Below are 17519 nucleotides of genomic sequence, written 5' to 3'. Positions count from 1 at the left end.
AGTTGGCACTCCTGAAGGATTTTGTTAAACAGCGACAAGCATTGCCCGTGACCCACCATTGTACCGATATTGTCCCAACTTAACCACCAGTCATGAAAGATTTTGTTAAACAGTGATGAGCGTGTCACGTGACCCACCATTGTACAGATATTGTCCTAACTTAACCACCCGTAAGGTGTTGAATTTTAATCACAAAAGGCCTCGGTACAATTAGGTGTGATCCACCCACTTACAAGTTATATTTCATTTCACACTTTTCTAATGTGAGATCTTCTCTCTTCAACAGACTTCACTATACTATCTGATCTAGCTAAAGCTTTCCAATGAAAAACACATTCATCTGCAGAAGAGATTCATCGCAGATGCGAGTACAGACACTATAAATGAGAGTCTAGATGAAGCCACATTGAGGTCAACTAACAAGCATCTGCAGAAGTTCTACGTTCTAATCAGCACACTATAAATTCACCGACATGTGTGTCTCAGTTTCAAGCAAGGTCTTTAACCCCATTTCCAATCACATTACCAAACATTGAAATTTCTCAAGACTAGCAAAGGTAAAGACACGACACAACCTGGACACAAGCAAAAGAAAAATCATACAACAACAACCATAAGGACTGGGATGATCCACCAAGTAACCATTGACCAGCCAGCAAACTATAAAATATTTTAAAGAAACACCATCGCAGATTCCAATTCTTCCGTTGATAGAGTTCCAGCACAAAAGATGGTTTGAAAGCGGCTTCCTGATCTGCATCTACTATACTAAAGATGACAAATCCAAAACAGTTTCCCTCACATCAGTATCCATCATACACAAAATCATGAAACCAAACATATTTTCCCTCCTCAGAATGGCGATCAAAAACTCTAGAACCTTGGCATTTGAAATCACTGATATGAGAAGCAAGTTCTGATATTTCCTTATCACCTGCATCGAAACCAAGACATTTTCTGGCATCCAATGACACAAGATTTTTGCAGCCCTTCAGTAATTTAACAAAATTATCCCGTTCAATCTTTGTGTTCTGCATGAATATGTGCTTAAGATTAGGCAACTTTGCAATTGCCGATGCAGCATCTTCGCAAACCAGACAGTCAGGAATACATAAGAAATAGAAATTCTTGCAGTGAAGGCCTATTTGTGAAATGATTTTCTCCATATCATGGTAGCAGCTTCCCATTAACAAATTCTCCAAATCTTTCCACTTGCCAATCATATCAGGGATCATCCTTGATTTATAGTAGACTACATCAGCAGGTAAAGACAAATTCTTTAGGCGAGGACACCTGAAAAAGATAATTAACCTTAATTTCCAGGTAACAATTATGTTACACTAAAAAAATACTTAAGGGAGTACACTTACGAAGCTGCAACATGTTTCAGTGCTTCTTCCGAAGCGCACACAGGTAGCCTGATTTCAGTAGCACATCCTTTGCTACGATTGACCATAAACTTTATGAATGCAGTGATGGAGAAGCTCTTATTGATTCGATATTCAGAAACAAATCTTTTTAAAAAGGGATCACAAGTCCAGTCTTCAGTTTCAACATCAGTATTATAAAGACTAGTAGAAATGATGGGAAAAATGAGACGTTCCCAACATTTAGGATCAAGGCTTGCTTTATGCCACGACTTGCAGACAAAAGGAACATCCATGAGCATTGACTCCATAAATGACTCCGTATCACCTCTTCCGACTTTTGCAAAGATATTCACCAAACAATCATGGTCCAACTGATCCCATTTTCGAAAATCCATGAACTACACGAAACAATAACAAAAATGCAAACATGTAGGTATGCTTTCATACAGAGTCGAGACTTATCATATAATAAACTAAAATGTCCATTTATATATCTTCAATGTAAAAACAATTCATGGTATGACTACTGCCCATAAATTACAGTAAAACTAAAGGATGCAATACAGAAACACTATGATACTCAAAATATTCACCAAATCCAAAGCAGACAAATTCTAATGAAGCATACGTATTCAACTCTACTTGTACTTCAATAAAATTTCATGCTATTAGGAAACAGCTAATCATGCCCACCGGAAAGAAAACTAATCCGATCCCCAGATTCAGAAAATAAACAAAAAGATATGCTACTCACTCACCTGCAGAAGTTCCTCTATGGAACTGTTGCAGCCCAACCAAAATACCTTCTCGAGCATTCTTGGTACATGAAATTATGGATGATTTACCTATGCAACAAAAATTGAGTACTAAAAATCATCTTTCAATTGAAGCACATGCCCAATACTATGAATATCGCATTGTTGATTTCGTTGATTCCAAACCCCATACCTCTTTGCCTTGATAAACCCATAAAATCATATCAAGAAACCCTAAAGTGATCATCTTAACTCAACACAGCCCTAGATCGTGAAGTAGGACAATCATGAAGTACAGAAAAGTAGAAAAGAGTGAGAGATGATGCTTAGTGCTTACCCGAGTAGATGAGAAGAGCAGTGAAGGGGCAGTTCGTGGAGAAGAGCAGAGTCGTTGGGGGCTTTTCAAGGTGGAGTGTATCAAGAGGCACCAACAGTGTTTGAGCACCGACACCACGTGCTCACGTGCGCTGTTAGTCCAAGTTGGACGTTGGCTGGTCCTTGGTTAGTCAACAGACAGATTAGCTGGAGCTGCTGGACCATTTACCCGTCTCCGGTTCGAGGTGCGACGCTGAGATTTCTCTGTCGCCTGTCAGGAGCGACTACAAACTGGTAAGCTATGCAGACAACTGTTCTCAACTAAAGCATATTGAACTTGTTATATTCTGGAGGGAAATCATCTCCAAGACTCCAGGTATTGTCCTCAGATAAGAATGGGGTACGTGGTCCTGAGTCTAAAAGAAAACCATGGTGCTGCCTTGCTTATACCCAAGACACCTCCAAGTGCTGCATGAGAAATAATTTCCATTGTCTATCACAGTGTAGTTTACCTTGCCAAGCCAAAATTCGTAAAACTATTGTGAGTTGTTGTCAAGAGATATGTAAATTGATTGTTGACTATTTCTGAACATAGTTATTGTACTGTTTATCCCTTTTTGAGTTTTGGTCAGTATGCATCGTCAGCCCTGACTCTAGTACCAATTTGTTGGGTCTCCTCCTCTCAATTCAGTTACATTTTGCTTATCTGAATTGCTGTTATAGTTTATAATTTTGTTATTGAACCATTCAATTTCAAAAATAGAAGGATAACTCGGATGGATCGAACAAGTAAATTTACACAAGTACATGCTATAATTCCCCAAAGGATATAACTAAACAGAAATCCAAATGATTACCAGTACATATGACTCAATCTTGAAGTTGATTAACTATAGAACAGACACAAAGGTAGCTACAATTGTAAATAGCATTTGTTGAAGATGGACAAATGTTGCAGCTCGGGTTCTCTCTCTGCTTTGTCTATAAATTCCGTGATAATGGGCTTTGTACCGGTCCTGCAGCTAAGGAATTTGTTAGTGACAGGGATGGGACTTGAGAATCCTAGAAAAGAACATGGGCAGATTACAATGAGGGACACTCCTCTGTACCTGCCTCTCCATCTGCACCAAGGTAACGAATTTAATCCGTTGGAATTCTGTGGCCTGGTTTTGTAAGCAGGTTAAGTTTTCAGAAGAAATTATTAATTCTAATTACCATGTATTTTGGAAACTAGACTAGAAGACTACCATCTGCTAGACTTGTATGGTATGTTTAGCATTCTGTTGTAAGTTTCTTCATGAATGTAGTTTTTTTTGCACCCTGATATACAGTTTGATCTATATAGGGATTGTTTTTGGGTGTGGAATTGTGGATATCCTTACAAATGCGATTAAAGGCATTCTGTATGTCTTTGTAGTTCTAAACTTCTAATACTACGGGTCCTTGGTTAATGCGAAGAACGCTGAATGCCTATATACTCCACAATATGTAAAGGATCTTCTAAAAAAAAAAATGACAATATGTAAAGGTAAAACATCCCAACCAGTGAATATTACTAAAGCAGAAAGTAAAGCACTAATTACCTCAGTCCTTTGAACAGAAAGGGAGCCATGGCTTCTGCAACCCTAGCTTGCAATTCAAGCCTCACATCGTCCAGCGCAAGAATCCACCTCGGAAGAGATAGTGGGTCGTCAATAGAATTGGCCGGCCAGGAGAATGTGGTTGTGGTTATGGTTGAGACCCTACCAGTAATTATGGATCGGAATTTTAGAGGGGAGAGTATGTTTTGATCGGAGGTTGGAACTGATTTGAATGGGACTCTAATTTTGATGGGAATTTTAGAACGATGTTTCAAACAAGATTGCAACCGCACCATGATCATCTTAGATCCAACACTAAGAATCATCAACTTAAACCCATATACCAAACTTATTACGGGTTTAGCTGGTGAATTTGAAAGTTACAAGTGAACTAAATTCCATTGATGCACTCGTGCCTGGTCTAATTTGATAGTTGTCTTTCCATCTTGGGGAGAGGGGAAAAAATAGCTAGTTGAGTTTAATAAGTTTGTTTCTTTGGACAAAAATACTTTGATAATTTGTTAGCGGAAAATGCCCCAACCCTTGTTTAGAATCTCGAGACATTTTGAACGAAGAAGAGATGCACATATGATAAGCATCACAAAAGAGTAGCAGGAAACCTAAAAGGATTACAAACCTACACTTTAGAAACAAGCAAAAGAAAAATCACATAACCTAGTTGAAAACAATCACAACCAAAGGGACCAGGATGATCCAACAAGTAACCATTGACCGGCCAGCAAAATATAAAATATTTGAGACAACATTGCAGGTTCCACTTCTTCCGTTGATAGGGTTCCTGCACAAAAGATGGTTCAAAGCGGCTTCCTGATCTGCATCTACATACTATACTAAAGATGACAAATCCAAAATAGATTTCCTCACATCAGCGTCCATCATAGACAGAATCATGAAACCAAACATATTTTCCCTCCTTGGAATGGCAATCAAAAAATCTAGAACCTTGGCATTTGAAATCACTGATATGAGAAGCAAGTTTTGATATTTCCTTATCACCTGCATCGAAACCAAGACAATTTCTGGCATCCAATGACACAAGTTTTTTGCAGCCCTTCACTAATCTAACAAAATTAACCCGCTCAATCTTTGTGTTCATCATAATTATGTGCTTAAGATTAGGCAACTTTGCAATTGCCAATGCAGCATCTTTGCGAACCAGACAGTCAGGAATATCTAAATAATAGAAATTCTTGCAGTGAAGGCCTATTTGGGAAATGATTTTCTCCATGTCATGGTAGCAGCTTCCCATTAGCAAATACTCCAAATCTTTCCACTTGCCAATCATATCAGGGATCATTCTTGATTTATAGTAGACTACATCAGTGGGCAAAGTCAAATTCTTTAGGCGAGGACACCTGAAAAAGGTAATTAACCTTTATTTCCAGGTAACAAAATAAATTATTTTACACTAAAAAAAAAAATACTAGAGGGAGTACACTTACGAAGCTGCAACACGTTTCAGTGCTTCTTCTGAAGCGCACACAGGTAGCCTGATTTCAGTAGCACATCCTTTGCTACGACTGACCATAAACTTTATGAATGCAGTGATGGAGAAGCTCTTGTTGATTCGGTATTCAAAAACAAATCTTTTTAAAAAGGGATCAAAAGTCCAGTCTTCAGTTTCAACATCAGAATTATAAAGACTAGTGAAAATGATGGGAAAAATGAGACTTTCCCAACATTTAGGATCAAGGCTTGCTTTATGCCATGACTTGCAGACAAAAGGAACATCCATGAGCAGTGACTCCATACCACCTCTTCCGACTTTTCCAAAGATATTCACCAAACAACCATAGTCCAACTGATCCCATTTTCGCTGATCCATGAACTACACAAAAAAATAACTGCCCATCATCTTTGAAAACAAAAATACAAACATGTAGATATGCTTTCATAGAGTCGAGAATTATCATATAATAAACTAAAATGTCCATTTATCTTCAACGTAAGAACAATTCATGGTATCACTACTGCTCATGAATTACAGTAAAACTAAAGGATGCAAAACAGGAACACTAATACACTCAAAATACTCACCAAATCCAAAGAAAACAAAATCTAATGAAGCATTCGTATTCAACGGCTAATAATGCCCACCAGAAAGAAAACTAATCCAATCCAGATTTAGAAAACAAACAAAAAGATATGCTACTCACTCACCTGCAGAAGTTCCTCTATGGAACTGTTGCAGCCAGTCCAAAATGCCTTCTCTAGCATTCTTGATACTTGAAATTATGGACGATTCACCTATGCAACAAAAAAAAAAATTGGGTACTAAAGATCATCTTTCAATTGAAGCACATGCCCAATACTACGATTATATTGCATTAATGATTTCGTTGATTCCAATCCCCAAAACCCTTTGCCTTGAGAAACCCATAAAATCATATCAAGAAAGAAGTTCACTTTTTTTTAATTGCTGTACAGAAATTCCCCAAACCCTAAAACCCTGACATCAATTGAGAATTTGATGGCGTCAAAACCCTATATTCCGAAACCCTAAAGTGATAATCTTAACTCAACACAGCCCTAGATCATGAAGTAGGACGATCGATGAAGTATAGAAAAAGAAAAGAGGAGAGATGGTGCTTACCCAAGTCGATGAGAAGTGCAGGGAAGGGGATGTTCCTGGAGAATAGCAGAGTCGTTCGGGCCTTTTTTAAGTGCCAAAACTCCAAAAGCACTGTTTCTTGAAAACTGTGAGGAAATAGGATACCATTAAAAAAATAAAATAAAAAAAGGAGGCATTGGAGGGAAATAACCCGCCAGAACGTGGTTTTCAATTTAGTTATTGCGCGTAGGTACCCGGTGGCCTAGTCTATAAATCTTTTATTTTTTGTTTGAGAATACTCTAGTCTATATAATCTTAGAAACGTCAACGGTGTATGTATTCTAGGGGTGGGCTCGCGAAACCGAAAACCGAAAAAAACGGCACCGATACCCTAACCGCAGCCGAAAAAAACTGCACCGAACTGGAAAAAACCGCACCGCACCGAATCTGTTCGGTTCGGTTTTCGGTTTCGGTAGGGCAGAAACCGAACCTAACCGCAAAACCGCACCGCAAAATGACGTCGTTTTTGAATAGGGTTTAACTTACCCTAATGACCTAATCCACTCGGTCTCGCTGTCTCGCACTCTCGCCTAACCCTCGCAGTTTCGCACTCTCAGTCTCCTCTAACCCACCCTCTCGCTCCTCAGTCTCCTCAGCGATCTCTGTCGAACCCACCCTCTCGCTCCTCAGCCTCCTCTAACTCTCTATTCTCTAAGCCTAACTCTCTCAGATTGCCTCCTCTAAGCCTCTAACTCTCTCAGACCGGCGACCTCTCTCTCTCAGACCAACCTCTCTCTCGATCACCTTCCGGAAATCGAAGCTCTCCCGACTCAGCGACTAACGACCTCTCTCTCAGGCCGACTTCTCTGCCGATCACGTTCCGGAAATCGAAGCTCTCATCGATCTCGCCGGTAAGCACTGTGTATCTCTCATCGATCTGATATTTAGGGCTAGTTTCTGCGTTTCTCTCATCGATCTGATTGAGTCTCTATCTCATCTCTCAGCCCCCAATTTCTCTCCTTACCAAGTCACCATCTCGCCTCCTCAAGTCCTCCACAGCAGTTCTGGGCTCGTTCTGTCTGGAGTTCTGGGCTCGTTTTCCTCCACAGCAGCAAGCGAGCAAGCCACCTCCACCTCAGTACACTCATCCGAATCTTTACGCCGGTAAGGGTTGGATTGCATAATCTTGAATCGATGGGTGTGATTCATTTTTGCTCATTTGTGTATAGAATCGATGATTTGGAGTATTTATTAGGGTTTTCAGTACTAGGGGATTCCAAAATGTCTCTCTCTCAGTCAGGTTTTGTTAATGAGTTGCTACTGAACTCAAATGTATTATCTTTTATTACAATCTGTTTGCTTGTAGAGGTTGGGATATAGGTTTGGTATTAAAAGCATTGTCAGGTTTTGTTAATGAGTTGCTAAATATTGTGTAATGATGTTCTGATGTGATTTTGCAATTTTTATACTAGACTATATATTACTGTTTATATATGCAGTAAGCTAATTGCAGTTTGCAACTCCTTGAATTTGAATAGGAGTGATCAGTAGCAAACATTATGAAGAGGCAATCAAAATCTGCTGCTACTAGTTCCGGTGCTAATCCGAAATCAACTTCTTCATCTCAGGTACCAATCTAAATCTCTGCAGTTTGTTTTTCTGTAACTATCAACTATGTTTATCTTCCACTCTTTTAATTTCACTTTTGAACAGAACCTCTCTTCTATTTTTTTCCCCTTTTGCATGTGCGCAGTTGCAACTACTATGTTATATATACATATGTGTGTGTATCTATATATATATATGAATAGCTGAGCTTTGCACAAAGCTATTGGGTGCGGTCTTGGTTTCAGGTACTTTGATTTGCAATGGTACTTCAAATCTATGACAACTCCAATAACAAATAACCATGACCCTTTTGCGTTTTCTTGAACCTGTGACCAGTTCCTCTTATTCTGTTTATGTTTATACTTAAAATAACTGCTTACCAAACATGACTTCTCTGTTGCTGTTTCATGGTCCAAAATTCAAGTATATTAATCTATTTGAACAGCTCTAGAGTCTCAATTTTAGTTGCATGAGTTCTATTTGAATAGCATTCTCCATTCACAACCTGCTGATTGTTTTTACAAACACAGATCGCAATGCTACTCATTTGTATTTTATGAATTTTTGTGTGCACCTTTTCTCTTTGGCCTGGAACTTGAACTTTTAATTGAAAATCTCTTGGGTTGTGAGATTTTTCTTTTTGTAAGTGTATACCATGATTCTTCTGTCTATCTCTGATTCATTGCTTTTGAATTTTGATTATGGGAAATGGGTATTTGGTGAATTGGTTTTTGGTTACTGTTAGAAATCAGGTATTGAGATTCCTGGGTTTTGTTGTCTTTATTCACTGTGGCCTTTGGGTTCTAGCTCAACTCTTAAAAGGTTTTAATATGTGTGTTGAAGTAAAAAACTGATGTTAATATGTGTTTCTGCATGATGCATACCCGACATTGAGTTAATTTGACCTTCATCTAATCATTGACTTTGATCTGTGCATGATCCATAGCTGTTAAACTCATAAAGTAATACTATTTTTCTGTTTGCACTCTGCAGTTTGTTTTTTTGTTTTGTGCTGGCATTATTGCAGTTTCTGCATTTTGTTTTCTGCCTTTTGTTTTCTGCTGATGTTTGTGCAGTTTCTGTTTTGTTTTCTGCTTTCTGTTTTTCTATTCTGTTTTGTTTCTTATTGCAGTTTCTGTTCTGTTTTGCAGATCAACACTAGTGTTGGTGAATCTACAGCACCAATAACTCCCCATGAAGGAACTTCTACTGCAACTCCGGAAGTTCAAGGAACTCAAGCAACCGAGCTTGAAGATGATGGAAGTGTGGAAAGCATCCTTGAGGCGTTGAAACGGAAAGAAAGGTCAGATATTTGGAATCATTTTGAGAGGGATATGGTGGAGGGTAGAATTAAGGGTAAATGTAATTATTGTGGAAAAATTTACTATGCCGATCCTAGGAAGAATGGTACAACCTCCCTTAATAATCATATGGACAGGTGTCCAAAGTATCCCCCTAATATTGAAATGATGAAAGCTAAAAGGCAAAAGATTTTCTCTTTTAAAAAACCAACTACTGAGTTGTGTACTGTAGAATGCACTCAAGAAGAGCTATCTATGTTATGTGTGGAGTACATTATATTAGATGAGCTACCATTTTCTCATGTTGAGGGAGAGGGGTTTAGGCGTTTTATGGGTAGAGCTCTTCCTTATTGGAGAATTCCTTCCCGTAAGACAATAGCAAAGGATGTCCTTCAGCTTTATTTGGGGGAAAAGGAAAAATTGATGGATCAATTGAGTAGATATAGGTTGTCTCTTACAACCGATACTTGGACTTCTATTCAAAACATTAATTATATGGTCCTCACTGCACATTTTATTGATGATAATTGGGTGTTGCATAAGAGAATTTTAAATTTTTGTGTGATTCCTAGTCATGAGGGAGAGGCTATAGCTAAGCTATTGGAGGATTGTTTGTTGGAATGGGGTATAGAGAAGATTCTCACGGTCACCGTTGATAATGCTTCGTCAAATGATGTTGCATTGAAGGAGTTGAGTAGGAGGATGGGTGATTGGGGTGTCCCTAATGCAGTTTTGCATGAAGGGAAGAATTTGCAAATGAGGTGTGTAGCCCATATTCTGAACTTGATTGTCAATGATGGGTTGTGTGTGATGAAGATATTCATTGGTGCCATTCGGAATGCGGTGAGGTATGTTAGATCCTCCCCACAAAGGCTTGATTTTTTTAAGGAATGTGTTGTAAGGGTAAAACTAGAGTGCAAAGGGCTTGTGATTTTAGATGTCCCTACTAGGTGGAATTCCACATTCTTGATGTTGGAACGAGCTTTGAAATTCCAAAAAGCTTTTGATAGAATGGTGGAAGAAGATGCGTGCAATTTTTGTGCATGGCTTGAAGGTGCCAAGGGTGAAAAGCCAAAAGAAGGGCCACCGGCAAGTGTTGATTGGCAATATGGGGAGCAATTTATGGATTTCTTGAGACCATTTTATGAAATCACTTTGAAGGTATGTTGTTCTAATTCTCCTACCGTTCATAGTACTTTTGGTGATATACTATCTATTTATGGTCTCTTGCAAGAACAAAAGAACCCATGTTTGTCTGAGATTGCATCACCTATGCAAGACAAGTTTGTCAAGTATTGGGGTAGCTTTGATAAGTTGAATCACTATCTATTCATTGCTATTGTTCTTGATCCGCGTCATAAACTTGAGAAAGTTGTTGACTATTTTGAGATTCTTGATGATGGGGATATGAATGAAAATGTGGAAGCTAACACAAAGACTGTGAAGGATCTCTTGTATGACCTTTACAAGGTGTATGAGGAAGAGGGAAGGGAAAGTGGTGTTGGTGAGGTTGTGGGTTCTCAAGTATCAAGTGAGGGGACATCTAGTTCAAGTAAGGGTCTAACAGAGTTAGAAAAGAGATTGAAAGAGAAGGAGCAAAGGAGAAGAGCAATGAAAGCCGGGATCGTAAACAACAAGGTTCTAAAAAACGGGCTAGGCGCTAGGCGCAGGGTGTCCGATCCGATTTCAGGCTAGTCGATTGAGTTGGGCGTTTGGTTTCTCGGCGGCCGCCTAGTCGGTCTAGGCGGAGGTTAGGCGGTCTAGGCGCCGGGGCTGGGCGCTAGGCGCTGGATTGTGGAATTTTTTTTTCCTCGCTAGATTCTGGAATTTTCCTCCTCTGGTGTATGCTGTAACTCTGTAAGCAACTCACTTCGTTCTCCATCATGAAACTCGAATCCGGAATCGATGACCATGATTCAAAAACAAACCTACCCCAACAGATTAATTCCACTAATTGACAAATCCATCATAACAAAGATATCAAATTCAAATCCTAACAAATTCAATCATGAACCAAATCAACCAAACTTGACAATTCGATTCGCGATCAGATTGCATCTGTGGCGGCACGAAGAGCTTCTTGACCGGGATTTCAAGTTGGGTATCGCTCTTCGAGAGGCGAGATGGGATGGGCTCTGAGATTGAGAGAGAGGATTTGGGGGAGGAGAAGAGCGTGGAGATGAATATGGGTTTAGCTTTGTTGGGGGTTTGGATTTTGAGAAGTGGGTGAAGAAGGGGTGAGATGTGGCTTCTGGGAAGATGAAGCAGAACCAAGAGATCAAGAGAGATGCTGGAGATGAGAAAGAAGACCAGAAGAGAGATGAAGAAGATGAGATGTGTGGGGTGGGGGTTGGGGTGGTTTGTTTTTATTCTTTTTTTAAAAAAAGTGATGTAATGGTGACAGCTAGCTAGAGCTTCATATTAAATTATTAATTGTCCACTTTTTTTAAGTTTCATTATTAATTAATATGAGAAAGCATGAGATAATTCATGCATATTACTATATTAAGTGATTAAAAATGATTATTTATTAAGTATATGTCATAAAATAATTAAAAAATTAAAAAAAATAAAAACCGCCTAGTCCCCGCCTAGGCGCTAGTCCCTGGGTCACCGCCCGACTAGCGCCTAGCGTTTTTTAGAACCTTGGTAAACAATGATGTGGATAGGTATCTTGGAGATCCTATTGAAGGAGATGGTGAAGACTTTGATTTGTTGAATTGGTGGAGGGTGAATGGAGTTTGTAAATATCCTATATTGGCCCGCATTGCAAGGGATGTTCTAGCTATTCCGGTGTCAACCATAGCTTCAGAATCTTCCTTTAGCACGAGTGGGAGGATTATTGATCCATACCGTAGCTCCCTAAGTCCTAGAATGGTGGAGGCTTTGATATGTACACAAAATTGGCTTAGGAGTGAAAATGTGTATCTACATCATATGCCTACTGTTGAGGAGATGGAGTTGTGTGAAGAAGCGGAAAGAGGTAATTTAGTTTCTATTTTCTTAGTTATAGTTTTTTGGGTTAATGAAGTTGTAATATTTATGTTATATATGATTGTATGTATTTATTTTCTAATGTTATTTTTATTATTCTCTTATACTAATGTAGAGATGCTTAAGATGTCATGTCGAGCTGCAGTGGGGAGTAGTCGGAGCGGAATGTTACCTCCAAAGTCGAAGCCTTCAAAGTTGAAGACTTCATCTTTCCGAGCTTGAGATTATGCTATTGCCCTCATTCATGTAATGATGGACTTTTATAAACTTTGGACTCTATAATGTAGTGTTGATGTAATGATGGACTTTTATAAACTTTGGACTCTATATTTTTTGACAATTTCATATATTGATGTTAGAATTTGATGGACTATATGAATTGAATTATATGGACTATGGAGTATCGAATTAGAGATTATTGTCTAGTGAAGTACAAAACATGCATTAGTAAACTTGTAAACTTCTTGTTATAAATTATAATTACAGGTTTGTAGAAACAAAAACTTCTCGAGTTACAATACCAAATGAGTATATTAGGTAAAAATCTGTTTTTCAAAAAAAAAAAAAAAAAAAAAAAAAAAACCGAAACTGGCCGAACCGACCCGAACCGTTCGGTTCGGTTCGGTTTTCGGTGCCAACTTTCCAAAACGTGAAAACCGCACCGAATGCCATTTCGGTTTAGGCTCGGAACCGAACCCACCCCTAATGTATTCCTTCTTCTAGATTTTAAAATAGAAAATTACATATAAGTGTTATTTTGAAATTTTAATTAGTCAAAAAGCCACCTAAATTTTTTTGTACACATAAGGCCACTTTAAGCTACAAAAACATCAGTTTCTTTTTGTGCTATACTTATTTTGCCCTCAACATTCTCTCTCTCTCTCTCTCTTTTTCGATAAACTAATATGTTTTTAAAACACATCGCATTCTCATCTCTCTCTCTCTCTCTCTCTCTCTCTTCTCGGTGCACCATCTAGTCTCTTCCGGCATCCAATTTCTGGTAACACCTCGTGTGTTCGATGAGCCTTGCCTTCACTGGATCTTCGTTTGCCTCTGCGAGTGAGTCGACCTTTGTCTTCGCTACTTCGCCTTCTACGGTTTTTCTACTCGTTTGTCTCAGTAATTTTTCAAATTTCATTTGAGAAATTGAAGTATTCGCTGTTGGAGAGGACCTCTGGCATCGCCTGCCATCCTCGCGGCCGAATTGGAGCGCCGATCTCCGACGTCGAGGACTGCTATATACCAAAATCGGATCGAATTGGATTGCTTCGATTTCAGAAATGGCTCTCGCTGTTACTTCTTCTTCGTCTTGTACTGCAATCTCTGCTCGAACCTTTTCCTCTGACCTCAAAGGTACATGTATTTTTTTTGCTGATGAGATTTTTTGATTCACTTTGGAAATTTGAATTGGAGTCGATTGAGTTAGGGTTTTTGATTCACAATTAAGATCGAGAGGGTTTTACGACCTGTTTCTGTAAACTGATTACCTATAATTGTAGTTAACAATAAAAATGTTAGATCTCACGCATTTACGAAGCATAATTTACTTAATCTACCTGTAGGTTTTCCTGGAAGAATTGTGCCTTTTGAGTCACTTCAAGCACTTGGATGCCATGTTGATGCAGTTTGCCCCAAAGAGAAAAGCTAGCGATGTATGTGCAACTGCAGTCCATGATTTTGGAGGTGACCAAACCTACTGTGAGTAATGAAGACAGAATCAATACAAGTTCCTTATTTGAAATTATTCTCATATACATGCTCTCTATCAATTCCAATGTAAACCATTCACATAATAAATCAATTATGCGGGCTGTTGTTTTGTATTAGCAGAATTCATATAAATTTATATAGGCATTGATTCAGTACTTATGGTATATGACTACTGATTTTCTTTATATATATATATATATATATATATATAAATATATATTTGTAAACAACAGTCATCATTTGCAGATGTTTCTAAAGCTTTGTTTAAACTTTATGCTGGTGCTTAATTTGATAGTTATATTTATTTACCATGCATGGCTTTAGGAACATATAGATATAGATACAGGATCTCCACCTAATGAATCTTGTGCTCAACTTCCGTGGCAAACAGATTTAGTAATGGAACTGCAGTTCAGCTCAGTTCTAAATTTATCGATTGAGGAGGCCAGTGAATGCAAACCGTTCTCGGCGATTGGGTGATAACGGAGGCAGTTGGCTCTCAGGCTCGTACTATTCTAAATCAAGGTCTTCTCCAATCTTATATGTTGCTCTTATTGTTGTGGTAATTTAACACTCATTTCAGTCATTTCCCTCTTTTTTTCTTTTTCTGGTTTGAAAGAAATGATGCATGGTTTCTTGGAATAATGGTGATTATTGCTTTTCAGGGAGCATTTCTTATTCTTGCCTATTCACACAGTGGCAAAGGTCTGTGCTTTTTAGCATTTTTTTTGTTTCAATTTGAATTGTTTTGCTTTATGCTTGGTGGAATTGAATTGTTTGTTTGTGATTGACTGTAGGTGGACTTGGTAATATTAGAAGGGCTACTAGCAGGGTTCAAGGGAAGTTTGGTGTTCTTTTTATGTGACCATGTGTACTTTTAAGATTCTCGCTTGTGTGAAATTGATAAAGAGAAAGATGTTGTTGCAGTGGAAATTATGTTGTAGATGTTTGTGAAATTAAATCTCTTTTGGTTTATGGGAGCGAATTTTTGGTTGTCTTTGAATTTGTCCTCAAGTTATCTAATATGAAAATTGTACTTGCAGGTGATTACTCATGCACAACAGAGGTCCAGCAAACAATTCATGTTTTGAAGAAAGCATATGGTGACAGCATGCATAAGGTTTTACATGTTGGCCCTAATACTTATACTGTGCATTTTTGGTAGTTACTGTATGTATTTTCATTCATGTCAAAACTAGAAGCTAATGGTCTAGTTGATAGAGTTCTAGATTCATGTGTTTTCATTTACGCCTATCTATTGATTTTTGTCATTTCTTTGTTCTTCCAAAATTCTTTCATTTTTTATTATTGTCAGTAGCTCTCTATAACTATTGTAGTAGCTTTGCAACATAGTGATAGTAGTTTTCTATGCTTATGTTAATATCTTTTGAAGCTGATGTCAGTAGCTTTCTATTTTCATTTTGATTAATTTCAAATCAGTAGCTCTCTATAACCATTATAGTGGTTTTTCAACATAGTGATAGTACCTTTATATGCCTATGTTAGTATCTTTTCAAGCTGATTTTAGTAGTTTTTATGTTTTCATTTTGATTGATTTCAAGTTGTCTTATGTCAATAGCTTATTGGAAAATCAAGATTATGGATGAAATTCAGTTTTCTTTTTGTTTTGATTTCGTTTCTCTAGCATTTCTTGTTTGAGATTTTTGTTAGACTATCAACATGGATAATTAGTTGGTTTTGTTGCAATCAGTATCTATGTCAGCAGCTTTTTATTACTGGTCCAATAGCTTTGTACATGTGTTATATTAGTTTTTTGTACCTATGTCAGTAGCTTTTTATTACTGGTTCAGCAGCTTTGTGCATATGTTATATTAGCTATATGTACCTATGTCAGTAGTTTTTCATTACTGGTCCAATAGCTTTATACATGTGTTATAGTAGCATTAGCTTTTTATTATTGGTCTAGTAGTTTTGTACATGTTTTATAGTAGCTTTCTTTACCTATGTCAGTAGCTTTTTATTACTGGTCCAGTAGTTTTGTAGATCTGTTATAGTAGCTTTTTGTACCTCTGTCAGTAGCTTTTTGGATTGTTTGTTTTTGATTATCTAGTTGATAAAGAGTGCCACATTTGCGGCGTTGAGGTATATTATTGTTTTTTAGTTTTCATTTCAAATACTAATATTTTGTTGTATATATCTTTGTCTTTGCAGAACTCTTGGCCTTTGCATTTGTACTAGTAGATTTTGAAAATCATGTGAATTTGGATATTGAAGCCTCCATGGAGCAAAAGATCATTTAGCCAACCAAGAAATGTTGAAATGAAGTCTCGTGATGAAGGTGGCAAAATTATGCCTATGGGTTTAGAGCGTCACCATTGAAAGTTGACAGTAGCATTACAACATTGGCAGTAGCTTTATACAACTATTGTAATAGATTTTCATAACTATAGTAGTGGCTTTTGACAACTATGGAAGTTGCTTTTCACTTAGTTATATCACTATTGAACCGTGCATACTTTTTATACCATTGAATATGTTTTCTTTTCTTGATACCATTGAATAGCTTTTGGTTTTGAGGAGTGTAGCTTTTGTTGCTAGTGACAGTAGTTTTTGTTGGTAAAAGTAGCTTTTGTTGCTGGTGACAGTAGCTTTTGTGACATCGTCGGAGGTTGCCGGAAATCTCACCAGAGTAGCTTTTGGTGTTAGTGACAGTAGCTTTTGTGGTAGCCAGAGTTGGCCGGAGGTCGGCCGGAAACCCGCCGAAGTTGACCGGAGACCTCGCCAGAGAGGAGAGAGAGAATAGTTGTTGACTTTTTACTCCAGTGGCATTTATGAATATGTTGGTTTTTATATCCAAAATATAACACCATTTTTAATCTAGTGGCCTTATGAGGGAAAAAGTTAGTTGGTGGCCTTATGGCCAAAAAAACATTCAAATATGCACTTATATGTAATTAACTCATTTTAAAATGTCTCCCCAGTCCCCACAAATTTTTACCTTGGAAAAAAATAGAAACGTAACGGAATAACAACCAATTTTGAGGATGACTTTGTAGAAATATTAAAAGCAATGCAGCCATATCCCACACCTCAAATATGCAAACATCAATCCTCTCTCTCTCTCTCACACACACACACATGTTCTTATCTCCTCCTTGCTGCACTCTTCTAAATTCAATTTCTCTCACTTCTCTCTTTTCTTGATTGTCAAACGCAAACCACTATCAAACATCGATTGTTCTCTCAATTTCTTTATTGGTATTCCGTTGTGAGTTAGCAAAGAAACTAAGAGAAATCAGAGCTGGGTTTTGGATTTTTCTTAGAGCAATACGGTGGCACTAGAGGACCCGTAC

At 37.9% G+C, this 17519-nt stretch overlaps 2 protein-coding genes across 8 annotated transcripts; one reads left to right on the top strand and one right to left on the bottom strand.

Moving 5' to 3' along the window:
• Positions 1 to 205: 205 nt before the first annotated feature.
• On the bottom strand, positions 206 to 6731 carry LOC112173954 (F-box/LRR-repeat protein At3g48880). Of its 3 annotated transcripts, none has more exons than XM_024311642.2 (4): positions 2463 to 2498; positions 2129 to 2215; positions 1371 to 1768; positions 212 to 1293 (listed from the first exon to the last, which is right to left on the bottom strand). In XM_024311642.2, exons 2-4 carry the CDS (start codon positions 2183 to 2185, stop codon positions 804 to 806), a joined length of 945 nt encoding a protein of 314 aa, XP_024167410.1. In that variant the 5' UTR covers positions 2186 to 2215; positions 2463 to 2498; the 3' UTR covers positions 212 to 803. The 3 variants fall into 3 exon arrangements, with proteins under 3 accessions (XP_040365064.1, XP_024167410.1, XP_040365065.1); XM_040509131.1 differs by lacking the exons at positions 212 to 1293; positions 1371 to 1768; positions 2129 to 2215; positions 2463 to 2498 and adding exons at positions 4753 to 5396; positions 5484 to 5869; positions 6202 to 6288; positions 6635 to 6731; XM_040509130.1 differs by lacking the exons at positions 2129 to 2215; positions 2463 to 2498 and adding an exon at positions 6202 to 6273 and having other exon boundaries at positions 206 to 1293.
• Positions 6732 to 13410: 6679 nt separating this feature from the next.
• LOC112173791 lies at positions 13411 to 16713 on the top strand. Of its 5 annotated transcripts, none has more exons than XR_005802349.1 (6): positions 13411 to 13848; positions 14058 to 14178; positions 14597 to 14767; positions 14871 to 14910; positions 15003 to 15325; positions 16378 to 16713. XR_005802349.1 is itself a non-coding variant. In XM_040509623.1 (3 exons), exons 1-3 carry the CDS (start codon positions 13515 to 13517, stop codon positions 14141 to 14143), a joined length of 327 nt encoding a protein of 108 aa, XP_040365557.1. In that variant the 5' UTR covers positions 13453 to 13514; the 3' UTR covers positions 14144 to 14280. The 5 variants fall into 5 exon arrangements, 1 of the variants encoding a protein (XP_040365557.1); XR_002925715.2 differs by having other exon boundaries at positions 13413 to 13848; positions 14058 to 14193; positions 14597 to 14730; XR_002925714.2 differs by having other exon boundaries at positions 13414 to 13848; positions 14058 to 14193.
• The last annotated feature ends 806 nt before the right edge of the window (positions 16714 to 17519 follow it).

Source organism: Rosa chinensis, chromosome 6 (assembly GCF_002994745.2).
Source record: "Rosa chinensis cultivar Old Blush chromosome 6, RchiOBHm-V2, whole genome shotgun sequence".
Classification (NCBI taxonomy): Eukaryota; Viridiplantae; Streptophyta; class Magnoliopsida; order Rosales; family Rosaceae; genus Rosa; species Rosa chinensis.
Note: the sequence above shows the minus strand (reverse complement) of the source record. Positions and strands in the feature narration are given on the sequence as shown.

Excerpts from the sequence above, each read along its gene's own strand:
- LOC112173954 (XM_040509130.1), bottom strand. The coding sequence starts at position 6,258 with ATGCTAGAGAAGGCATTTTGGACTGGCTGCAACAGTTCCATAGAGGAA. Across the intron at positions 1,769-6,201 it reads CCATAGAGGAACTTCTGCAG|TTCATGGATTTTCGAAAATG; the intron begins GTGAGTGAGTAG and ends TGTTTCGTGTAG. Across the intron at positions 1,294-1,370 it reads CTGAAACATGTTGCAGCTTC|GTGTCCTCGCCTAAAGAATT; the intron begins GTAAGTGTACTC and ends TATCTTTTTCAG.
- LOC112173791 (XM_040509623.1), top strand. The coding sequence starts at position 13,515 with ATGAGCCTTGCCTTCACTGGATCTTCGTTTGCCTCTGCGA. Across the intron at positions 13,555-13,647 it reads ATCTTCGTTTGCCTCTGCGA|TATTCGCTGTTGGAGAGGAC; the intron begins GTGAGTCGACCT and ends GAGAAATTGAAG. Across the intron at positions 13,849-14,057 it reads CTTTTCCTCTGACCTCAAAG|GTTTTCCTGGAAGAATTGTG; the intron begins GTACATGTATTT and ends ATCTACCTGTAG.